The 26,769-nt window shown below is 39.1% G+C and overlaps 1 protein-coding gene across 1 annotated transcript in view; it reads right to left on the bottom strand.

Moving 5' to 3' along the window:
* The window catches only part of SIDT1 (SID1 transmembrane family member 1), a 172,469-nt gene that overhangs the window by 57,164 nt on the left and 88,536 nt on the right, over window positions 1-26,769 (bottom strand). The window contains exons 8-10 of the mRNA XM_036745918.1: window positions 23,703-23,774; window positions 23,045-23,138; window positions 6,889-6,932 (exon numbers count right to left, since the gene is read on the bottom strand). Of these exons, the coding sequence (XP_036601813.1) occupies window positions 6,889-6,932; window positions 23,045-23,138; window positions 23,703-23,774 (210 nt within the window). The remainder of the gene's footprint in view (window positions 1-6,888; window positions 6,933-23,044; window positions 23,139-23,702; window positions 23,775-26,769) is intronic.

Below are 26,769 nucleotides of genomic sequence, written 5' to 3' on the forward strand. Positions count from 1 at the left end.
TAAAGGAGAATTCTTATTCAAATATGGGTTGGCTAGATAACCTCTAGGGCAGCAAGGTGGCTCAGTGGATAGAGTGCTGGGTCTGGAGTTAAGAGGACCTGAATTCAAATCTAGCCTCAAATGCTTACTAGCTATGTGACCCTGAGCAAGTCATTTAACCTTGTTTGCCTCAGTTTCCTCATTTGTAAAACGAGCTGGAGAAGGAAATGGCAAACCACTCCAGTATCTTTGCCAAGAAAACCCGAAATGGGTCACAAAGAATTGGATATAACTGAACAACAATAGATGGCCTCTGAGGTCCTTTCCAACTCCGAGATTTTGTGATTCTGAATGAGAGGCATGATTTAAGCTCTGCACCCTCAAATCATGTTGTGGATTGGATTGCAGATCTTTCCTTGGTGTAAAAGCAAGAACACTGGATTTAGAATCAGAAGAGTGACCTAGATTAGAATTGTATCTCTTATGTCTATTACCAATGTGTCTTTGAACAAGTAACAACTCCTCTCTGCACCTCAATTTCCATACCTGTACAATGAGGAAGTAACCTAAACGGTTGTTTCTAGCTCTAAATGTGAAAAATCAAATATGTATAAAAGCAATTTTTAGAATGCTAATGCTCTGTGCTTTTGACTGGAACAAAGCTAAATCCAAATAGCTCCATGAAATGCATGGATGTATAAATTAAATGAAAGGCAAAGTTGATATAAGGAAGCTGTCACGTTAAGGCTTTACTTTTACAATTTTAACCTTGGAGTTGGTTTGCATTCAAAAAAGCTGCACCAAAATTTTAGTATGTTGCCACCAGGGGGTAGTAATTTGCCATTTTATCACCAGACCTGAAAGGCCTTTCTTGGGACCTGAGATGCTGGTTCTAACTCAAGTCCTACCTACTATGAATTGCACAATTTTGTTCATATAAAAATAGATTCCTCTATTAAAATAGCTAAATTTAGTCAAACATTCGTGAAATTAACAAAAACAGCTAATACTCTGAGGGCAATTCTTTTTTTTTTTAAGAAAGGAATAAACTCCAACATGTACATATATAGCTTTGCACTAATTTTTCATTCCTTTTCTAATATAGCTTATTCTAACCATAATCTTGTATAAAGACCTTGATTAGTAAAATAATCTTTAAAACTTGCTGTTAATCTTAACTTTGTCCCACAACTTCTTCTGGGACAGCCACGTAGCACAGTGGATCAAACACTGGACTTGGAGTCAAACTGAGTCCACACTGGCCTCTGGCAAGTCACTTAACCTCTCTCTTTGCCTCAGTTCCTCATCAGTGAAATGAGGGCCACCATAGCATCTACCTCTCAGGGTTGTTGTGAGGACTAAATGACAAGATGATAACTGCAAAATGCTTCGCACAGTGCCTGGCACATAGTGAGTGCTATAAAAGTATTAGCTGTTATTATTAACTATTATTCTAGTAACTTGTCACTCAACTGCCAGCTTGCTGACCTTCGTGTTTTCTTCTTTCTTTAGGGAGAACCCTAATTGCCCTCTTCCAGTCACATCAAAAGGGAGGTAACAATTTTCCTTCCTAGTCCTCTGGTTCAGATCACAATGCCTGTGTCTGGATCTGCCACCATAGGCTTCCCACTGAAAGCCTAGCTCAGGCCTGCAGAAATCAGATCTGAGACAAAGGCATGTATGTTCCATATATGAAGTATACTCTGGGTATAGCTAAACCCACATTATCTGGGGCTGAAGCTATATAACAGACACTCAGCGTGAGTTCAGCCTGCTTCTTGGGGACTAGATCTCCAGAAATTTATTGGCCAAACCTCTCATTTGAGCTTCCTCCCCACCCCCCATCCACCACTTCATTACAGCTCCCTGGTGTTTCAAGATAAAACACCAACCACCCTACCTCCACCCTCATTACCATATGTCCATCTGGAGAATAGTGATTCCAATAAAATGGTATTTCCATAGTCCTCTTGTTAATAGATTCACCCCACCTGGATCCCTAATCCCTGTGGTTTCACTTTCTTACTCAAAAATCTCCAATGGCTCCCCATTGCTCTTGGATAAAATAAATACTTCTTAGCCTGGCATTTCAGGGCTTCTAGAATCTGGCTCTTAATCTACCTTTCCAGACTTATTTTATATAACTCCTTTTTACATATGTTGTAAAATAGTAAAAAAAAAAAAATCCAGGAAAAAAAGAGAAACTATTTCAGGGAGATTTATGAGTTTTTTGGAAATCAGTAGATAATTGTTATTAGGAATGTCCATTGAGATCCCTTCCAACTCTACTAGACAGAAACCAGACAGTTTCAGTTATCAACAGACCTAACAGAAAGAGAAAGCTCCACCTACACTAGAGATAGAATCAGGAAGGGGAAATAGTAAGTGAAATTGGTGGTAGCTATAAAAATCTACTTATTTTATTAAGCCTTGTCAAGCTGAATTGAATAACATAGTAGGTAGCTATAATTTACCTGTCCACAAGTAGTTTGTAAGTCAAATCAGCAAGCATTTATTAAGTGCCTACTATGTGCCAGGGGTGGGCACTGAACTTAGTACCCTGAAATTTCCCCACACAGTGATGCACTTCTTCTGTTTTATTTGTCTGTTGTGGTGAAGACTCTGGGAAGTAGGGTGTAGGAAAGGGGGAAAGTCTGTGTTCCCAAGGTCATGAGCACTGAGACAGAATGCCAAAGAGCCTTCTCTTTGGCAATGAAGTGAAGCATATACTTCTTCTAAGCTCTCTAGAAGACTGACCCTCTCCAGGAGCAAGACTTCAGTGTAGGAAAACGGCAACTGATTCAAAGTAAAGCAAACATGAGAGAGAGGGTGGAAGGCTGGTACGCGGAAGCAGGAAATATTGAATAAGATTCAATAATCTCTTTGTTTCATGCTTGTTGTATGGCAATAAGTCAGAGAACACTAATGTCTCTGAAATTAAGGACTACACAAATGGCAAGGAAGGGGTACAATGTGAGCACAATTTCACTGTGACATTGCAATCGTACGAATATGAGGGAGAAGTGGGACAAAGGCTCCTCACGCAAAGAAATATATAAGTGAAAAAAAAATGGGCTGATCCCTTGGTGAGAGCAAGGGCTACCTGATAGACAGTCTTGGGCTCTCCTGGCATCCTTGTGATGTCAAGAGAGAGTAAGGAAGGCCCAAGCACACTGGGTGGATTCTCTATGGGGACAATGGGAGGATTGGGACAAGAGTCATCCAGAATGGGCAGGTATGGGTAGGCTGCAATCTGCATTATTGGAGGGAATATCCACACTGATGAAAGGTTGCAGATCCATTGGAATATTTGAAAATAATGATGTAAGGCTTTACATTATCATGGATGTATCAATTTCATAGGATAACTCAAAGTAGGTACTTCAGTTTGGAACTCATGAGCATATTGGGAAGTAGCAGTTTTCATTGTCTTTCTAAAGCCCCTTTCCTTTGATGCTTGTTCCCCACTATCTTCCCTTGGGATCAGGGACCATCCTAATTTTCTATTTGAATCTCTAGTGCTTAGTAAAGTGCTTTGCACATAGTAAATATGTAATAAATGCTTTATTCATTCATACAGACACAAGGAAGTCTTGGGCTGGAGAAAAGTTTAAGGGAACAAGTGTTATCTTGAAGAGTAAACTTGTGCATCACAAAGCTTGTTCTGAGGCCCTGTCAATTTTTCTTAGTGCCCCTGGTCATCCTCAAATGAAATCATCTCATTGTAGTAAAGATGTATGCAGAAGGAAAAAAAAATACCCAAGATAAATAAGAATAGTACAGCAGTCTCCAAAGGATCAATCAAGGAACTGCTGCGCTGAGCCAGTGTTACAGCCATGGTTTTAATCCGTCACAAGGGGCATCCATCTAAAGGAAGCCATGCTGTAAACAGCGCTTCATTCAAAGATAGGAATTCATGATAGGTTAGCACAGGTAGGAAGGAACTCCTTTCACCATCTCTATCAGTCCTGGGTTCTCTACCTCCTCTGGAGCTCCCAATGCTACCAACTACCTCCTCTTTAGGGGGATACCGAGCCCTCTATGTACCCTGACTGAGGTATGAGAAAGTGCATTTTTCACTTAAATCAGTCAAATGGGTTGGGGTTTTTCAACCTTATTAAGTAGCTAAGAGTGGGAGTGGGGTGGGAGGAAGAAAACAGAAAAAGCACAGAACCTAAAGAGCTTATAGAATACAGGTTGCTTATCATAACTAGGTAAGTTTAGCCACTGCTGGTTTGTTTGACTGTCATGGGTTAGAACACACACAGTCCCCATTTCTTTTCCTTCTTATTCCTCTCTGGAGTGAGACGGTAGAAGCTGGACCAGGTTACTCAGAGTTAAGAGGGACCTCAGAGGTCATATAGATGGACCTGAATTTGAAAAAGAATCCCCTCTAGTCAGATTTAGATTAATTTCATTTGAAATTCTGGCCAAGTATTACAGGATTTTCGGTCCCTCTTTGCACTGCTCCTTAAGTCTTTTCCCATCTAGGGTCCAGACCCCAAGTTTGTCTTTTTAGTTGTTGTTGTTCAGTCATTTCAGTCTTGTTCTACTCTTGGTGATCCCATTTGGGGTTTTCTTGGCAAAAATACTGGAGTGGTCTGCCATTTCCTTCTCCACCTCATTTTATAGATGAGGAAACTGAGGCAAACAGGGTGACGTGACTTGCCAAGGATCTCACAGCTAGTAAATGTCAGAGGCTAAATTTGAACTCAGGTCTTCCTGACTCCAGGCATGGTGTTCTATCCACTATGCCACATAGCTGCCAGTCTCAAGTTACATTACATTTCTGATCTAGATTTACTTGAACTATGAGGTCCTACCCTGGTCCTTGACACCACTACACCCCCTTATTGCCCCTTTCCCCCAATTTTATTTCAATATATCATGCCATCTTACAGACATTTCCTTCATCCCTTTCCTAAAGCTTTCTCTGAGCTCTGAAAGTACTACCCTATCCACATCCTACCATACTATCCATTTTCTCAGTACAGTTTAAGTCATATTTGCTATACTTTGACAAGGGAGAGTTTTGATTATTCTCTAAGACAGTATTTCAGCTTGGTCTCATCAGTGGCTGCATGGCTTGAAAATGGGGCATGGAGTCTAGGAGTAAACTACCTTTTCTTGGAGTCTGCCTGCATTGCACCAACTTCTAATGGTCAAAAAACCAGATTCCTTGTCTCTTTCTATTGCAAAGACTTCACTCCCTTTTGAGCCCACTAAGGACTTGTTTCCTTTTTTGGAGGGATAGGTCTACCACCCAGCTAATGTGCAGAGAAGAAATGACTAACAGGCCCCAATTTCTATGAATGATCAAGATTCAGTTAACCAGTTCCACCAACTTTCCAAGTTTAGCTTTGATGATGGGGTTGGAGAGGAGGAAAGCAGAATTGCTTTTCATGTTAGACACTAAGAAAGAGAATCTCAGAGCAAGAAGGGATCTATAGGTAAAACATAACTGAATGGGAATACCTTTTATAACATCACCATGGTTATCCAATCTCTACTGAAGAGGAATCCAACTTTGACCCTTGTTCCTAAATGTATTAAGATTTAGCTACACTCAAAATCCTATTAAGCAACGTTTTACTGATTTTCATTTAAAATACATTTGACGAATAAAATAAATTTCCTCTATCAGCTTAGATACGACTTGTGTTGACTTAAAAAAAAACCTGGACAACACTACTTAAGGAGTACCAGACTCTGCATATAATTTCTCTGTCCTCAAGGAACTCACATTCTAAAGGATACAAAACACACTCTGTAAAGGGAGAAGGATCCAAAAGTGAGGGAAGAACCAGAGAGATAAAGGAATCAATAACACCAAACAATCAATAAAACACATGAAAAATGAGAGGGCAAAATTCTGGGGGGAGTAAACGGAGGAAATCATTGTTGATGTCAAAAAGAAGGGCCTGTAGCTACCACTTACCTGTCCTTGATGCTGCCCCCTGGATCAGCAGTTTGGAGGAATTAGTTTAGACTTCAAGAGGTTTTGTTTACCCCCAAAAGACCCAAGTAAGACCACTATATCCTGACTTGTCAAATTCAAGTGCTGGGAAATAGGTCATATTTTCTCTAGTTGTTTATTTTGATCGCCTTTGCTTTCTATTTACATGTAGGGTGAGTAAAGAGATGTTTTCACCTCGGTATTAATGTTGTTTTCTAGGACAGTGCCCTTGGTTTATGTCAAATCCTTTAGGTATTTTTAGTTTATGTTTGTTATTTTTAGTTCAAGAAAACGGCAAGGTAGAATTAAACTGGCTTTTGCCCAGATTGAACTCTGCATAACTACACACTGGCCATTGAGTGTGGCTCTTGCTAAGGGCAAGTACAGTACATTCTGCTCCTCTAGTAATGGTACAATCCCTGGTTACTCACGATTTCTGTGGTTTCTTCTAAATATGTCGCACTTATAAAAAAAAGTTCATGGTTAGTTCACAGTTCAGAGATCTAGAACTAGAAAGGACCCGAGAGGCCATCTAGTACAACTCTCTCATCTTACAAATGAGGAAACTGAGGTTATTGGCTTGCTGAGGGTCACACAAGTCGTAAGTATCCTCTAATTCCAGGGCCAGTGTATCTTCCACTATACCATATGACCCATTTGCCTAATTTGTCTAGTGTCTGAATAATCAGCACATTATTGAGACTATCAGTCTAATCAAGGTAGGTGTCACACTTCTTAGTAGCTTTGGTTGCCTCAGAAAGCATTCTACTGAGTCAAACTACCTTGTGGGAAATGGCCCAGAGGAAGGTTCAGGGCTTCTCAAAGCTAGAGAGGGAAGAGAGCACAAGCTGTTTAACATTTTTCCCCTTTTCTCCGAGCAGGGGTTGCTGATACAATATTTACTATCATTCTAAGCTCAATAAAGGCTTCTTTTAATCAAAGTTTCTTCTTACCATCACTTGAACAATATCTTCCATCTATGGATTTCCCCCGAAATCTGCAAAGAGATACATACGAACATTTTTAAGGACAGAGAAAAACACAGAATTTCACCATTATCAGGAATTCCTCCCCATGTTGTTTGGTAGGATCAGCAATGTTGAGGAAGTTTGTGGGCACCAACCAATACACTGATATCTATATCTATTTAATTCTAGTGAGGATTCTGGGAAAAACTCAAATTCATGACAAGTTTTTTGGTAATAATAATAATGACACATGCAGTCATTTAAAGTTTGCAAAGTACCTTACATTGTCTCATTTGAGTCATGAAACAACCCCTTTGAGGTAGGTACTATGGGCATCGGGCAGCTAGGTGGCACAGTGAATCAAGTGCCAGGCCTGAAGTCAGGAAGACTCATCTTCCTGAGTTCAAATCTGGCCTCAGGTGCTTACTAGCTGTGTGACCCTGGCAAGTCACTTAACCCTGTTTGTTTCATCTGTAAAATGAGCTGGAGAAGGAAATAGCAAACCATTCCAGTGTATTTCCTAAAAAAAACCCAAATGAGGTATAAAAACAATGCTACTTGCCACTACTATGGCTGTGTAAGGTCAGCAACACCAGCACACAGGAGAGCTGCTAGCACAGGTTCTTTGATCGCTTTTCTAAGGAAAGCAGCTTTAAGGGGTTTAGAATCCCACTTTAATTAAACATACATATATCATTCACTTAGTTCAGGGGGAAAAGCCCACATTCTGAACTTCAGAGAGTATACAAACAGAAATTACAAGCATACATTATATAAACAGAGCAAATAAACACAAACCAGTAGACAGGCTTCTAACTGTCTAACTATAGTAATATATACAGTTACCAGAGAGAGAACATCAAGATCTGGGTTTTCAAAGCCAAGGGGCTCCATGATAGCTACCCAGAACCTTGTCTGGTCAAATCACGTGACACTCTTCCAGGGACTGAGAGCCCCAAAACAGAACACCAACCTCAGATCTCATATATCCTTCTTAGGGTCAGAGGGTATCACAACCATACGACTCAAACCCATGTGAACTAGGTTTTCTTGTTTCTTAAGCAAGTCATCAAAGACTCTTGATTCAATCAAAGAAACTAAGGCAAGACTCATCAAAGGCACTTGATTACCTCAGCGCTGAGAAGCACTCAAACAAAAAACAGCAAAAAGTCCTCCTTTGCTTGCCATTACATTTGAAAGGCAAGACTCAAAGGTACTTGATTACCTTAGCATTCCAAAAGAGAAAACATTAAAAAAATTTCCACCCTTCTTACCATTACACGAGGTGACATAGAGTTGGACACGACTGAACAACAACACAACAACTATGGCTATTATTTTCCTCATTTTACAAGTAAGGAAACTGAGAGTCCCAGAGGTTAATTGACTTGTCCCAGGGTCACACAACTAGTAAATGGTAGAGGGGGGATTCAAACCCAAATGTCTCTGACTCTATAAGAACTTCTCACTGGATCTGTCCAATTATATACAATGACCATGCCTGTGGCTAAGGAGAACTGTATTCCTTACTGAGTTCCAAAAGATCCTGTCCAGCTCACTCTGTTTATGCTACCAATCTTCAAAATATTGTGATAAGCTTCCAGAGTAATAATGATACTTAGTATTTGTCCCATCTTCTTTCATCTTCAAAGGTATTAAAAAGAAATTAATTAATTCACTTTATGTCATTAATTAATTCCATGAGACTTATAAATATCCATGCCTGGTTTGCATCTTGGCACTAATGTGTTTATTCAGTTACAGCACATTAACAGATGGAAATCTTTTCTGGAAGGAGTTTAGATTTGTTTTATCTGTCAGTGATCTCTGTGATAACTAGACTATCTGCCTGTCTTAATGAACATTCTGTAAAACTTAAACCATTCTATGGAAATGTGAGCTGTTTATTATCACAATGCTTGGGTGAACAACTGAGCAAAAGGAAAAAAAAATAGGAGATTAAAAAAGAAAATGAACCATAGTCAGGGCCACCTATCTTAATCTGCTTCGGGATAAGGCATTTGAGGATCTCATCACATGAGGATAATTTAGATTTAGAGCAGGAAGTGATCTTGGAGGTCTTCTAGGAAGTTCCCTTATTTTACATAAAAGGGAAAAAGGAAACAGAAGCACAGGGAGCAGAAGCCCAAGATCGTATGGGGAGTAAGTATCAAAGCAGGGATTTGAACCCAGACCCTCTCATTCCAATCTGATGCTCTTTCCACCATTTGAAGCTGGAACAGGTGGACTTTTTTCGGAAGGGGAATGGATAAACTACAGAGTCCAGAGATGGATGTCCAAGATGGCAAAAGGCCTCAAAATCATGCTTTGTAATAACTGTTTGGAGAAACTAGGGATGTTTAACCCAGAGCAGAGAAGATTTAGGGGAGAATGTAATCATTTTTAAGTATTTCAAGGGCTATTACGTGAAAGAGGGATGCAACGGTCTTAAAGAGAAGTATTAGGAGCAATGGCGCAAGTTGTTGAGATGAAGACTGAAGTACAATTTCCTAACAAGTAGAGAGCTGTGTCAAAGTGAAATGGGCTGCCAAGGTAGAAAGCAGGCTCCCATTCCCCCCAAATCTTCAAAAAAATAAAAGGCTGGATGGCCACTTGATGGCCAAGAGATTTTTATTTTTTCAGATGCAGGTTGGATTGGTAGACTTCTGCTGACTGTTACAATGCTGAGATTCTGTGATCTAAGATTTAACATCAAAAGACAGTGCAGAGCCTAATTACTTATTGGCTGAATCAGCAGTTGTCCTGTATGCCTATTTCATTACCTCCTCTTCTCCCCTCCCCCATATTAGGGAAGTAGAGTATTTCACTCATGTCCTATTATGATGTGTCATGTGTTAGGGGTCATGAAATTAATCTTAGGTTTATAATGGCAGTTGGGTGGCACACCAGACAGAGAGAGCTAGGCTCGGAGTCAGGAAGACCTAGGTTCAGATTCGACCTCAGACACTTATGAGCTGTGTGATCCTGGACAAGTCACTTTATCTCTGTATATTTCAGTTTCCGCAACTCATAATTGAGGATAATAATTGCACAAACCTCACATGTTGTCATGAGGATCTATTGTAGAGGTTCCCAAACTTATTTGGCTCACTGTCCCCTTTTCAAAAAGAAAAATTACTCAGCGCTCCCCTGGAAATCTTACAAACTAGGAAAAAAGTCTCAGATTAAGTAACTGTACAATTGCACTCAAGGCTACTGTCGCCATGCCCCTCAGGGGGCACTATGGCTCACTAATTGCCTGAAAGTCAATCAACTTAATTTCAGAGAAGTTTGGATGCTGGGTATGAAATTTTTGGCCACAGCAACTCACTATGACTGTTTACTAAGTCAAAGAGTACTCTCATGGTAAAATCATGGAACTCCGAAGTACATAAGAAGGATATCAACACATATTCTTGGTAACAGGTGTGGCTGCACCAACATAATATTAGGGGAAAATGGGCACAAAACATTTTGAGAAGACGTGGTAGACTAGTTCAACAAGATCAGCATTTCTCAAAGTATGGCCCAGGAACCTATATGGGTCCTTGAGACCCATTTGGGGGTTCACAATGTCAAAACCATTTTCATAAGAAGAAAGATGTTTTCATTGCTAATACAGAAAATCATGATAGATATAACTGCATAGAAACAAAAGCTCTTTGGAGGGTCCTCAACAATTTTCAAGAGTGTAAAGGGGTCTTGAAACCAAAAAGTTTGAAAACCACGCAACCAGTCTATGGGGTCATAAAGCTGGAAGACAGCCTTTGAAGGCTTTCTGTCTCGGTGTTCTATGATTCTATAGCCTACAGAAGAAAACAGTATCTAGGTTAAGGCACAGGAAAAAGGTCCTTAGCAAATCACAAAGGGATTTGGGGTTATAAATGTCTTGAGGGTAGGGAGGATTTAGATAGATAGATGGAAAGATGGATAGATAGATGTATGTGGATATACATGCATGTTGATATATAATGTATATCCATAATATATGTAAATGCATACATATGTATATGCCTTTACATCTTTGTATAGAAAGGAATCTATATAATGTAAAGATATTACAAACTCTCCTCGCCGCCCCCCCAACGCACATACATAGTTTATTCTGACATCATAACCTCTGCTACGAGAACCATGGGTTGTAAATAAAGACCTACTGAGCAAGTGCTATTAGACCTAGAGGAATAATTTGACTTTAGGAAACTTTGCACTGTCTATTTGGTGCAGTGAAGCAAGAATTTTCCTCCTGTTACCATTTTTTTCCTCATTCTATTTTCCTATTTAGATTGCCAATAGGCCTTATGTCTCCAGATTTCTATTTTCAGTTTGTCTATATTTGGCAAAGATCTCTGCTTGTGCATTTAACTGCAGTAAAAATCTGGCACCTTGACAGTTCAGTACAGCACCCTGCAACACAGTTGAAAAAAAAATTTACACTCCTCAGTAGGTTCAATACCAACCAATGGATTTTCACATAGTAGTCGTGTTAGTTTTTTCTTCCCGTAAGGATGTTACTGATGAATGGAAATCGTACCCATTAAAAATGAAAATCTTCAGGCCACAGCTTTCTTAGAGGCAGGATCTTGAAGTTTCTCTTGAGAATCTGACAAGGCCCATCCAAGATGAAACTGTGAAGCACGCCAGGATTATCCTTGGCACCCTCTTTGCTTTTTTTGTGATTTCCCTGTACATATACATAGTCCTCATACTGTGCCCTCACGCAGAGTTTGCTCAGAGTTCCTAAGATGTAGGAACCCAAAATTGTTTTTTCATATAACTGGAGAAAAACAAAATACTAAATAAAAGCTAAAAAATAAAGGTGTAGCAACCCAATCTAGACTTTCCCTTTCTATCTCTTTAAAAGTCACTAGCCCCTTGGGATTCTCTTCTCTTTTCTGCTGATCTGATTAATTCATATAGGTGATATAATATTGGGCTAATGTGTTATCTCTTCCCCGTGGCAATTATCAGAATGACAATGAGAATGGCAACAGCAATTCCACCTATAAACACGCACTGCTTTTGTGTCCATGATCTCATTTGATCTTCAAGACAACTCTGTGAGGCAGGCAAGACAGGGATAATTACTCCCACTTTTCAGATAAGGAAACTGAGAATCCAAAAATTTAATTGATTTGCCTAAGAGCACACAGTATTGGAGCTGGGGCTGGAACCCAGGTCTACTGACTTCTGATCTGAAAAGTGTTCTTTTTTTCAAAGTTTCATTTATCCAGGGACTTCTTTTGAAGGCATTCAAAGACATCCCTAAAGACACCCTACCAGATCAATGAATTGGGATATTTTGAGGCAAGATGGCCTTAAGGTACCTCTTAAACTTTATCACGTAGGCAAATACTAACTTTGGGTCCACAGTGGGCTAGTCCAGTCTATTAGTCATAGAACTGTTTCTTTTTGCATGTTCAGAGGGAGAAGTATCATTTGCTTATCATGAAATTCTCTGCAGCTCTTTTGCAGTTGTTTCTGAGAGGGTGTATATGCAAAGTGCAAAAACTCCAGTCTTCTCTTCGAAAATTCAAGCTTTGGGTATAGTGGGATTACAAGAAATTCTAGCTTCTTTTCCAGAACTTCTGGGAAGACAAAATGCCTGTGGCTTTTTAAAAAAATGGTTCTTCCCTTCCTGCTTTCCTCCCTGTTGTCTATGGAGCTTTCAAGGGAATATTGGTTCTATAACATTTAGGTAAACAGAATGAGGAGACCATTAGAAATAACTTGTGCTGCTATTCTTCCTCATGATCTATGTTAGCTTCCATTTTAATTTTTTTCTTCTGCTGCTTGAACCTCTTTGCTCTACTTTTAGAAAAAAATGATATTTAGATGGACCTGTGATCTCATCAATGGAGGTTTTTCCTCCAATAATACAATTCACAAGCCATTCAAGACTTCTGATCCAGAGTGACTCTTGTCCACATCTTCTGGTAATTCTCCTACTGGGAATCCACCCATCACCCTTTGGGTCTTGCTCTTGACTTCTTCACATTGTGTGAATACCAAAGGAGCCCAGGCTATCCATCAGTTACCTCTCTCTCTTGTTATTCAACTGTTCCACTTTTTTTCCCCAAGACATTTATCTTTCTCGTACAATTCTTCATCAGTAATATGTTGTAACTTACTCATACCCACAATGTCCCTCTCATTGTCCTTTGGGTGATCTGGAACTTTAATTCTTCAGAGACTATGGTATTTTATGACTGGCAACTATATATCATCACTAGAAAAAACACTAGTTTTCTAGTAGAAGGGATTTTGTTTCAGTGAGAAGTTTGAGATCATTAAAAGGTGTGTATAATTTCCCAAAAGCCAACCTGCTTGATAGCCTTCGCCTATTAAGTTTTAATCTAGATTCCTTTCCATCCTCCGTTCTTTCCATCCATGTCCAAAATATACACATTGAAGAACCAATTGCACCATTAACTGAATAACATAGGACAATAACTGTCCATTAACTGAATAACATAAGACAATACGCATCCTTTAGTAGTTCAACATCAAATTCCAAGAAGCACTTTTAAAACGCCTACTATGTACAAGATCAAAATTTATAATCCACAATAGTAATGTGTATAATTAAGAAGATTTAGCTCGAAATTATTTAAACAAACTATTGAAAATAGATAATGGGAAATGGACAACAGGAATGATACCAACACTGGTTCAATGTAAATTAATTGCTACGACAAGGAGACCAAAAGAGCCCAGAAATCACCCTAGTCAGCAAACATTTGACTTACTTGCCAGAGAAAGATGGCTGCCAAAGGCAAAAAGGAATAAGAATATAAACTCATTTATAAAATCTTATGAGGAAGGATGATGGATGATTATGAGCAGGATCTTCTTAAAAACCAGAGAAAAGCAGTGGAGTGCAGAATCAGTTTAAAGTAAATATGGCGACATATCCAACTAAGCAAAGTCATCCCAAGATGGAAGAAAATGGAAAAGATGTACAAAAATCATTATGTCTTCTCCATCAAGAATAGTAAAATCACCACATTTGGGTTTTAATGTCACAGTTCTTGAGGAGCTTACAGAGAACACAGAAATGTCACTAAGAAGAACAAAGATAAGAAAATGTGTGTGTGTGGGTGTGGGTGTGGGTGTATACATACAGATATATGTGTGTGTATATACACATCTATCTATATTGACCTAGAGAGAAACAGAGAGACAGAGACAGAGACAGAGAGACAGAGAAAGGAGAATCAAGCTGGAGGGATACATTTACAAGGTATCTAAAGAAGGGGGAGATACCAAAGGCATGGAAAAAAAATCTCAGACTTTAGTGGTTCCCAAAAAAGTGACCAAGAAAATCTCAACTACGAAGCTATGTGCCTATACTCCTCTCTCTCTATCCCTCTCTCTCCTGTATTTATATATCTATATATATCTATATATGTATATAAATAACATATACATACATATATGTATATATATATATGTATGAGCATTTGATTCTGCATACACACACACACACATAAGCACAATCTTTATGAAAGTTATCTATGGGGGCAGAGTGGATAGAGTGCAAGGTCAGAAATCAGGAAGACTTGAGTTCAAATCCTGACTCTGGGCAAGTCACTTAAGTCCTGTTTACCCCAGTTTCCTCATCTGTAAAATGTGGATAATAATAGCACCTACCTCCCATGGCTGTTGTGAGGATCAGCTAAAGATAATAATTGTAAAGTGCTTAGCATAATGCCTGACACATAGTAAATGCTATATAAATGTCTATTATTATGATTATTAACATCAGAACAACCACACCTTTCAAAGGATCTTCTATGATTTTGATATGTGCTTGGGAGACATCATTATAGGAGGACCTTGAAGGTGATATTTTTCTTCTGCTGAATCAAATGCTTTTTAATAGTCACAAACAATACACACAATTGAGCTTGTATCTTCTATTCCTTTCAGATAATTCTGTGACTATCAGATGTGATCTCCTATAGAAAATCTTTTGCAAAAGTCTGCCCATTCCATTCTTCTGTCATTATTAAGGATGTTCTTGATGTATGTGCAGATTAATTTCCTAAAGATCTTATAGAGATGAGAGAAAGGTATATAGGAGTCATAGTTGTTGATATATTCTTGGTCAACTTTTTTTGGTGATAATTGTGATCTTTTTCAAGTGTTTGATATTGTCCCCTGTTTCAAATGTCTTTAGAATCAACCCCTCAATGCCCTCAAAGTTATATTGGTGTTGGAGCAATTCTACATACACATAATCATGCATGAAAAATATTAATGACAATCCAAATGTGGTAGTCCCCCTGTCATTGATGGATAAAATGGCTTATTATAGAAGTCTTTATAGACCTCTTCCATTTTAACTTATTTTATTCACTATTCTTCTGCACTTGTGTGTGTGTGTGTGTGTGTGTCTACTGTTCATTTTCTTCTACCATTCTCTCTAAGATTTATGTACAAATTTATGATCTGACTCAGAGGCTCTTAACCTGTGGCTCATGAACTTGTTAAAAATATTTTGACAAATGTATGTCAGTATAATTAGTTTACTTTGTAACCCTATATATTTTACTTTATACATTTGAAAATATTACTCTGAAAAGGGGTTAACAGGTCTCACCAGATGGCCAAAGTTGTCCATCATTTAAAAATAAAAAGGTTCAGAACTCTTGGTAAAAATGGATGGTGCTCTTTGCTGCCATATCTCTCAGCAAGGAGATGGAGAGTTTGATCAAGATCAAGGAGATGAGGAGTAGCCTGGGCTCTTTTTTCTCCTCATTGCGGTCTTTCATGCATGCCAGTTGTACTTCCTGATAACAGGCTGTGTTGCCATATGCTCTCTTATCTTTTTGGTTGGTGTTGCCTCAGTTGCTTACTGTGTCTTTTCATTTCTCTTCTTTCTTCTAGTTTGGTATTTATTTTGACCTTGGTTCTAACAAGTTGATGGTCTTGATGATACAGATATAGCTGGGAGCTAAAGCAGAAGTGACTCCATGACAGTAACTAGCTGTTTCCTGTCCATTAAAATATAATTAATTTTATTTTATTTGGTACTTGCCGTGTCTAATACCACTTAGTTTTCTTCTTGAAGAAAGTATTCATGATAAATAACTGTGAAGCTTCTGTAAAGTCTACACGTTTTTTTGCCTCTCTTATTTCTTACTTTTGAGCCATGTTTTCCAACATTTTTTTTGCCAACTTCCACTATGCCCACCTTTGCATGAAAGCTGCCAGGTTTAGTTGTTTTTTATTTTTATTTTCTTTTGGAAGCTGGCAAGTATTAAAGTATGTGGTAATTTAATTTGGAGGGTCTCACTGTGGACTTTATTGGTAGAGTGTAGTGATTAGGGCACTAGACTTGGAATTGGGAAGATCTGGGTTTAGATTCTACCTTGAACACTAGCAAGTGACCCATCCAATCTGTTCTCAGTTTCTTCATCTGTAAAATGGTGGGGTTAGACTCAATGGCTACCAAGGTGACAAATCCATAATTCTATAGTCTTTGAAGAATTATTCCTTCTCATCTTCTGTAACAGCTGTTGATAAATAAGCTGTGGTTATGTTCATGGTGGTCTTATATAAAATATATATATATATACACACACACACACACACACATACATATAAACCTATATATATATATACACACACACACACACGTGTGTGTGTGTGTGTGTGTGTGTGTGTGTGTGTGTGTGTGAGCAATGCCATCTGAACTGCCCAAGAGTCCCATGAAATGATGTCTGCTCTTGCTTTTGGGTACATGATCAAATCAACTCTGCCAATTCCTTTATTTGCCTCTCCAGGGAGAACGTGTAAACAATATTTCAATTTTGCAATAACTTCCTTTTGTATTTTGGTTTCACAAGAAGGTCAAGAATGACAGGATTCAGTTTCCTCTGCAATATATTCCCTCACTGGTTATTCTACATTTAGAGTATCAACAATAGAGTTAATGTTTACAGACAGTCTAAAAAGGGTTTTTTTTGTCCTCTCTGCTGCCTTTGCCATAGTTACTGCATGAGTGAAGGGGGCCCCGCAAGTCTGAGAGTCACTCTGTATTTTTCTTTGCTTTGTCAAATCCTGAAATAAATCAAAACCATGCACTAAGGAATAAAGCTTCTTTAATAGAGAGTACTGAGTAGCACACCTGCCACCCCAGGGGACATCCAGTAGATTTCCCAACCAAAGAGGCTCATGAAAAAGTTTTTATAGTTTTAGGAGAGGGGGAAGAGACAGTATGAGGTAGCAAGACCTGATATTGAGACCCCAGTGACCCTTGGCAATCTGGGCAAGGAAACTCGCTTCATTCTGGCTGTTTCGTCTTTCATGCCATGAATTCCAATGGAAGGGGGGCAAGGACACTAGAAGCTGAGATCTAGCTTGAGCTGGGCTCCCCACAAGGCAAATGCCCTGAGTCGAGGTGGGGGGACACCTATGGTATGGTTCAGTTCAACCCGATCAAGAGTAAATATCTTAAGAGTAGGAATGCAAGGACTTTACTGAAATTCTGACATTACAAGAAACATTTAAGGGAGTGCCAGTCTATGGTACATTTGGTATTAATCTGTTATTATGTTACCAATTAGACTAATAATTTCATCAGCTTTATGGGTTGCCATGGCCAAAAAATTTAGTACCAAGCAACTAGTCTACTGGTGACAGATGAGCCTTTCCATGTGTGAAAAATGGTGGAAGCAGTTTTGTTTCCACAGAGTTGAAAGTATATCCTCTCTCCCCCAGCTTTAGAGCAGGTGCCAGGCTTCTGATCGGATTAAAGGTTAGAGGCTTGTACGCATGATTAAGGAGCTGTTTGAAGGAGGCATGATGTGGGCAGTTCAGGGTTGCATCTGGCCAATGAAGAGCCGGGGGGAGATTTGAATTAGGAACCAATAAAAGGACTGGCATTTGTTTGAGGCCCTTGTACTCCCCTTACTCTGTTCAGGGGATGTACCCATTTATTCAGGAGGAATAAATGTAAGATATAATTAAAATATTCTTGGCCTTCCAATGAGTATTGTTTATTCCTAGACAATGTAAGTATGTTTCTAATAATAGGGATTTGAAAACATCTCAAGCAAAAAGTGCTGGAGGATGAGAAAAACGTGTCCCATTAATTTTAAATGGTTCTCATTCTTCCACATTTGCTCTCAAACTGTTAAGAATTTCAGGACCAGATTAACTAAAATGGCCAAGAAGGAAAAAGGGGTGAATTCCCCTGGGAAATGAGGAGTGGATTCTCCTGGAAAGGGTAGATTCCCCTGGGAAAAAGGAGTGGAGTCTCCTGACACAAGTATTCTCCCAGATTGCCCTTTAGGAGGGTAGAATGGGGAATAAAGTAAGACACCAGAAGGAGTGGATTCTCCTGGACAGCAGTGGATCCCCCTGGGAAATATTCCAGTATGTTATAGGTGCTGGGGCAGAGGAATAGATCTTGAAGGGATCTCTGGAAAGGATATCCTTAAATTACAACTCTGAGTTTTCTTTTGACTGGTTTGAATTCAGATTCTAAATTGGTTTCCAAATTGCTTTTTTTTTATGCACGCTGTCTTGTAAATGTCTTGTCTGTATGTTTGAGGAAAGCTTCATAGTTTGGGGTGAGAAATTTCTAAGATCTGTAACTAGGGAAAAGAATATTGGGAAAGAACTCTCATTTTTAGGCTTTCAGTGGGAGATTGAGATTCTTTTTAGTTCCAGCACTGGCCAAGTTGGAATACCAGACTAGAAACTGAGTTGTGAAAAACCAGCAGTTTTTAGAACTGATAAGGAATCAGAGCTGAAGCAGCCCAGGGGAAGTGAGGACTGATAGGGAGAGGAAAGCTCAGGGTTTTTGAATTAAGGTTTAATTAGATCCTAAAGGTTGAAAATCTGTGTGTTTGCACTGGTCTGGTGTATTTGACAACAAGCAAAGTGTTTTAAAACTCTAAGAGTGAAGGGGGTCTTTTGTATGATGTTGGGATGATCGCTTTGGGGGTTCAGTGGTCTGTTTAGAATGTGATTAAATTGTTAGACACTTAAGTTTTAAGGTAAAAGAAGCTGGAGAAGAAACTTGGTGAGTATGATATTTCTTTCTTTCGTTTATTTGAAATGTTTGAGGTAGTTTGGGTTGAGATTAGGAAAGAAAGAGAGATAGAAATTGGAGTGAGAATATGGAGGTGTGTGAGGCAAATAAAATGTGAAGACTTCACAGGGAAGATATGTATAAATATATATATATATACACATATATATATGTGTATATATATATACACATATATATATGTGTATATATATATACACACATATATATATATACACATATATATACTAAGGAATGTTTAAAAATCAAGAAATAGGGAAATAGGGAAGTGGAAAAATTCTGAGGCCATGAGAGTCTGATGGCTCAGCCTCTGGGAAAGTTTTCCCTGAAACTTTTTGTTCTTTCTTCTGGTTCTGGTTTAAAGATTTGCTCAGTAAGAATAGGGTCACTGTGACCTGCTTTCCTTTACTGTAAAAGTACTGTAAAAGAATGGAGAGGGTCTCCCCCTCCCCTTATCCTATTCTCCTTCTTTAGATTTATAGATGTCACCTCAGTTGTAATCATTAACTAAGGGAATGGGAATTGGAGTTTCTGTGCCTCAATTTCCCAGTTCTTTGTTTAGCTTTTGTGCTCAGATTGTAAGCCTGCCTCCCAGCCAATGGTGGGAAGGGTCAGAGGTGGGCGGGAATTCTCTTGTGTTAGGTATAATTATTGGTGCTTTGCCCCTTGTACTTTGCCTCCTTTGCTGGTTCTGCTCTGTTCTAGCAGAGGAAACCCTATTCTCAAGAATGGAATAAAATTTATTTCTGTTCCCACCCTGAGATGGGTTCTTATTATAAATTAAATTTTAATTAGTGAGGGTCTTTCATCCCACACAGAGGGTAAAATAGAAGGATTGGGCATTTTGGTGGGGGTGGAACAGCAGCTTGTCCACACGGCTCTCAAATCCATGCAGCTCTCAGATTCATGTGCTCTTAGCCACCCCCTAGCCCCCTCTAGGTTGGAAGACCTGGGTTTGTCAATCAGGGGTTTGAAACTAAAGAATTTTAGCCTGATTGGAAAATAAGTCTGATCAGTTAGTAATGAGAGGTTTTATTGAATCTGGGTATTGACTATAGTAACGATATTGATTTGTATAATTATTAAACTTTGCCTGTATAAGGTATAATTGAATTTTGTTTCCACAGAGATTGTAAAAAATTATTTTTTGAAGCCATATACTGGTGACTGGGGCTAGGAAATAAAACTGCCTTCCTAAATGGTTGAGGAAGCTCCACTCCTGAAAATCAACATATATAAGGATTCGGTCCTTTGTTCTAAGAAAGGCCTCTGGTATCTCAAAGGGCTGCCAGGTCAAAGGTAATTCTCCTAGGGATGAGATCTCTGTAATTGGTAGTCCTGGGCTCCTAATCAATTCTCTTTAGCCATTGAGGGAGATCCTTTCTCAAGCTATCTGGAACAGACAAACGGAGGGGAAACTAAACATATTTTAGCTTGGTCTTTTTTCTTGGAAGGGAAGTGGCCTACCTCCTTCAAATTCCTTAGGCCTTTTGTTAATTCAAACCTTTTTGTAAAATCTCTGAAGAATGGTAGTAAGGAATTAGAATGCCTAAGGGAATTATACAGCTAAATAAGATGTATTTAAGGGAATATATAAATGCCAAAAGTAATAGGATCAGTAATTTCTATATGGGATAATCTGGAAATGTAACTGATCTCATCTTATTTCTAAATTGTATTTTTAGAGTTCTCTTAGGTTGTAAAGTTTGAGAGATTTTTGTGAGATCTGAATTTTGTTATCTATGAATTCATCTTTTTAAAAGGGTGTGATAGTTTGAAACTGTCATGTTGGGTTATAAACAAGAAACATTACAGCAGATTTTCCTTTTGAAATCTGGGCTATTTATGAAAATGTATACAGTGGTTATGAGATGAATGACTTCCTGTGTAAGGTGACTTAGAAATGTTTTCGCCTAAATTTTACCCTTTTTAGGCTTTTGCCTAAATGGGTAGTTTCAAGTTTTAAATACAGAAAAATGTTTAAGGCATTATTACATTTGTATGGTTTAAATGTTGTTAAGAATTGTGCTTCATTAAGAATTGAGGTTGTTAACTAAAACAAGGATTTTTTTTTTTTGGAATCATCTAGTCATAAAATCTTATTGACCCTGTGTGAAGTCTTGAATTTATGAGTCTGGATGGGACCAGGGGCAGAAGGTAAGGGAGACAGGGGAATTTTAGGACTCACTGATGGGGGGCAGAGACAGGAAATTCTATAGGAGACTTTTAACCCTTCAGGTTAAAAAGTTGGAACTGCTTTGAAACACTGCCCTTAGTGGTCTTATCCATTCTCCCCATTCCACCTTGGTAGAAGAGAAGGGGGGCAGGGAAAGGCAGCAGTTACTGGGATTTAAGTTTTACTGAAAGAGAGAGAACAGCAGGGTCGGAAACCAGCCGAACTCCAAACCTGGCTTTTTAAAGTCAGCTGAACTGATTTCTAGTGATTGGTTTTTAGAATAAGATTAGAATTTGAGAAATGGGTCCTGGTAAAGTTTTGATTAGTGAAACTTGCCATCTGATGTAAAAGAACCCACCCTCTAGGGGAGATGATATGATGCTGCTTTTTTTTATGGCAGGTCTCTCTAATCAAAATAAGCAGTTAGTGATAAAAAGAAAGGCATCTGTCAGAATCTGTTACTATTGTGAAGTTGTGGTATGCAAAACCTAGAAGGTTTTATGGGGAAAAATGGTAAATTTGATTAATGCAAATATGTGAAATCTTGCTGTTTTCAATCAAATGATTGGGTAAGTTGGTACTCCTGTATAGTCATGTGAAAGATAACATTCTTTCTAAATATTAATGGGAATAATTACACAAAGGGAAAAAGAAGTTTAAGAAATAAAGACACAAATGTAATGTTGAATCATTATCCTATAGACTAAGGACAGGATTTAAAGCTACCATGTATCTATGTGGAATAAGGTCCTTAAATGTTTCAAAGAGATGTAAGGGCAATTGGGTATTAATACAAATAGTATAATTAATTACTTTAATTAAATCAGAGATATCTTTAGTTTGAGGAAAAGAATTTCAATGCAGGTTTCTTAGAGAGATATAAGTTGTAGAATACTTTTGCATTGATGGGAAAAGTTAAATGTGGCTATTTGGATTTGAATTCATTTCATCAGCTAAAATGTAAGATGAAGTTAGTGTTTGAACCTATCATGTTTATCTGGTTCAATTCTTGAAGTATATCTCATTCTTTCAGATCAGGCATAGTTAGAGGAGAGGAAAAGCCTGGGAAACTGATACAAACGTGTTAGAGCAATAACTTAGGATCTTAATGGGAAGATTTTATGAACAAGAGTGGAAGTACATATAAGCTACTTAAGGCTCACTTTAAAGATGTTCCTTAGGCAATGCGAGATTATAGTCATATCTTAAACTGATTATTAGAACTTGCTATTCAAAGACCTAATGGGACTGTTAACTGACTTTTTCTGAGTCTAACTCCAGGTATGGATATCAAGGAAGTCTGTCTGAGCCACTGATCCATGATGTCAGCAGCCCTGTGAGGGGCAAATATGAACTGCAGGTATGATTTCATGGGAAGGTTGAGAGGACAACTGTTACACATGTGCTGAGGTGGGACTCTCTTGACTTGATTCCTTAACTGAAACCTGGCAGACCTTAAGCTTGGTTCAACGCAGTTTGCAGTTTGACACAACTTCTGCCTGGAGTTGACATGAAGTTGTTCCCTTACTGTAAGTTATGTCCCTAATCTCTTAGTGGTAAATTTCTATAATCAGAAGGTTTTGTAAGTACAGTAACAAATCTATTAAAATAATTGATTATTGAACATCTTAGGTTACTATAGGACTGGGACTAGTGTTCCTGTATAAGTTAGGGTCCTTTAATTCTTGGTAATGATATGGAGACAATTAGGTCAAGGGCTTGTGAGAATATTATTTTGTTATTTGGTTAATATCATGCTTGTCTAAAGTTTTATTCCTTCCTTTCCGAGAGAATTATTTCCAGGCCATTCACAGATTGATTTTGAAGTTCCATAAACTACACTAGAAGTTTCAGCAGAGGCAGGGACAAAGATGTGACTTTTACAGAAGTTCCATACTTACCTGACATAGTGCACAAAAGCAACAAGCAGAGACCCCAAGTAGAAGGAGAAGAATATAAGGAAGCTGAGTAATATGGCCTTCACATAAACAGATTCTGAAGGAAAAAGAAATTTAGTCAGGTTTGTGGAGGGATAGGGGAATGGGAAATACTTTCTAATTAGAAAGCTTTAACACTTTAAGGACTATTATCAATTATGCCTGGGGTGGGGGTAGCTTTTGTTCCTTAACTTCCTTTATTTCCATTCAAAAGCCCAACAATGATTTCTATTAGGAGACATGAAGTTCCTTGAGCTCATACACAGACACCATAATCCATGTTTACTGTCTTCATCAGAGACTCTTTCTGTAGCAAACTGGGTCTGGAATCACCATAAACAACTGCACAATTCTTGTTCCTTTCCTTTGGAAAAAACAGTATGATGCAACTTGGTGCTCAGCTATTAGCATGTGTTTAAATCAATCTCATATTCAATTAAAATGAATTGAAAAACCAAAACAAAATCCCCCCCACCATTCTTTTTATCTCTAATTCGGTCATGTACTTGGCATCCCAGCTGAGAAAAGGTGGAACTGGGCTGAGAAAAGGAAAAGGTGGAACTGAAATTGCTATTGTGTCCCTGGCAAGAATTCTGTGCCATTCCCCATAGGCAGAACTGACCTTTAATGGAGGGAACAATGGTCACTTTAAGGCTCTTTGTTCGCTGAAGATTCCAGGTGTGGTTTTCCTTTTCTGGAAAGAGAGAATCACGAACAAATCAATCAGAAATTCTGACTTCTGGTCTCTTGCATCAATAGCTGCCCAAAGGAACAGTGTCCATTGGTTTGATTTCTCAATCTATCAATCCAGCCAGCAAACCCAAAGCTAAGGAGGCAGCCCTCAGCCATGGAAATTTCTTTCTCAAAGACTAAGCCTTGAACCCAACTCACTTTGGAGCTCCTTGGATTGGACAACAGGTCCCTATCCTCCGGAGTAGCATGGGGTGAATGTAAATACTAAATAGTAATTTGGGACAGGAACCCTGAGGGTCTTCCCCTCCCAGTTTGATTTTTTTTTGGAGTTTTTGATTAAAGGGGCTATCCCTTGATTAACTTCTTAAAGAGGCCTATTCACTGAATGGGTGTTACCTCACTCAAAGTGAGAACCTGAAAGGACCTTAGCCTGAAAGGGCCAGGTCTCCCTATGCATCCTGGGCCATTGCCAGTTGTCCAGGTGAATATCAGGCCACTAGACCCAGATGGTTCTGGAGTGAGGCTGGTGACCTTGCACAGCCCTCCCTCACTCAAATCAAAGTCAACGGCAAGTCATGTCATCATTTCCCTGATGTCATGGTCCTCTCCGAGAACGAAGGACAAACACAGCCCAACAACAACAATCTATCAGTCGACAAGGATTTATTAAGTGCCAGCTCTGTTCCAAGCACTGTGCTGAGTGCTGGGGATACAGATTTAATTTGGTGAACAGATCTTACATTCTAACAGCAGAGACCACAGGGACATGTATAATACATATACAGAATAATCAGAAATAAATACAAAGTTATTAAATAGGAGGTAGTTTGAGAAAGTGCACTAGAAATTGGTGGGACTAGGAAAGGATTCCCATTGTCTCAAAGGAAAATTCTTTGAGGCATGGGTGAAGAAATGTTGCAGTCTAGGGGTGCTGGGAGCCCTGAAATTCAAGGGTAAAAGGCATGGGTCCTGCCTAGAAAGAACTCAACTAAAGCCTTCTTTCAATTAGAGACAAGGTTTATTGTTTCGCCAATAGAAGCAGGCAGGATTTTTAAGAATCAGTGCTATTTGCGACACTTGTATTAACAAGTGGGCCAGACTCTTAAGGAATCTGAACCATTGGCTGGACTCTTAATGAATCTGAGCAATTTAACGGGGGTGAGATGGACCTTATATACAGAAAGACTATGGGACAATCAGCATGTGATCAAGGAGTGGCCAATAGGTTGGGGTGATTGGGAGGTAACAGAGAAGGGGTCTAGATGGGATTCAGGACGGGAAGTGGCCTGGGGGGATCCAGAGGTAACAGATAATGCAGGGCTGAGTTAGGCTAGAGGTAACAGAGGAGATTGGGGCAGGGTCAAAGGACAAATGGAAGAACAGTTGAAAGGATTATATTGGGAAGTCAACACTAGGACCATGTAGGAAATTCAAAGTGTGTGTGTGTGTGTGTGTGTGTGTGTGTGTGTGTGTGTGTGTATCTGTATCTATGTGTGTATATATGTGTGTGTATGGGTGTGTGTGAGTGTGTGTGTATGTGAGTGTGTGCGTGTATCTGTGTATATGTGTGTGTGTATGTGAGTGTGTGCGTGTATCTGTGTATATGTGTGTGTATGTGTGTGTGTATGGGGGGGGGGTTCCAGGGCCAATATTGGTCAGAAAGTGTACCTTCTTGGCATGAGGGCAACTCATGCTTTCAAACGCAGAGAGACAAGAGACAGAATATTATGTGTGAGGAACCGAAAGAAGGCCACTTGGCCTAGATCATACAATATCGGAGGGGAGCGATGCCCAATAAATCTGCAAAGATAGATTGAGGTAGAGTTATGAAGAGTTTTAAAAGCTAAGCGAAGGAGTTTATAACTGATTCTAAAAGCAACAGGGAACCATCAGAGTTGACTGGATTAGGCAATGACATGGTGAAATCTAAGAAAAATTACATTGGGAGATATGTGGAAGATGGATTTGAATGAGGAGAGACTGGCGGGCAAAAGGACCTATGAGTGACTGTTGCAATAATCCAGGCAAGACGTGGTGAGGGCCTGAACTAAGGTGATAGCCCTGGGAGTAGAGAGAGAGGGCTCAATATGAGACATGTTTTGGAGGGAGTAAAAGAAAGATTTGACAAGTTGGCTTGCTGTGAAGGAGACAGACGCATTATTTTTAAGAGCCTAGTGCCTTGCTAAGAACCTAATGAAAACTTCAGCTATTCTCCCTTTAAACTTCACTGTAGTACCAAAGAAAATTTGACAGTCTTTTCCTCATGGAATTTGAGCTGTCCATCTAAGACCTTTCTGTTTAAACCATCACTTTTTTTTTTAGCTCAGATTGAAATTTAGCAGTGCTGATTTCTAATGCATACCTCAATCTCTCCGTCTAATAAAGTAAGATTAATAGTCGTGTTATAATCTGGAAGAACATTGATTTTTTTTAGTGTGTTTTTCTAATATTTCTCATTCCAACGAGCTATGTCTTATTCCCGCCTCATCGTCTTACCTCGTCTTATCTCCTTTCTGCCCCACTCCTTCTCTGGGACCATCATCCTCCCACTTTCCCCTTCCTAGAATCTTTTATTTTAGAGTGGAAGATTCCAGATTCTTAGCACATTGATGTCTCCTTGTCTGTAACCTGAGAGGTGAGAAACCAATCTCACTGAGCAGAAGCCCTCCTCTCCTTATAAAATTCCTGGAGTGGCCCTGATCTAAGAGTTTCCTGAACTGACCGAGGAGTCCTATTGAAAGCTTGGTTCTAAGTCTTGGGAGCAGCCTCCTGAAAGACCACCATGGACCTCTCTCATATTGTTGTAGCCCGAAGGTCATCATGCTCAAAACTCCCAGGCATCATCCTTGGTTGTATCCTGACCTCTCTTAGTCCAGCTTTAAAGGTGTCAATCATGGCTTCAACGTGAGGGGGGCAGGGGGTTGGTGGGCTCCTCTAGTAAATTTTGCTTGTTGTCCCCTTGGGTTCCCTTGGGGGTCTCCAGTGAAGCCATGTGG

This window comes from Trichosurus vulpecula, chromosome 2 (assembly GCF_011100635.1).
Source record: "Trichosurus vulpecula isolate mTriVul1 chromosome 2, mTriVul1.pri, whole genome shotgun sequence".
NCBI classification, from domain to species: Eukaryota; Metazoa; Chordata; class Mammalia; order Diprotodontia; family Phalangeridae; genus Trichosurus; species Trichosurus vulpecula.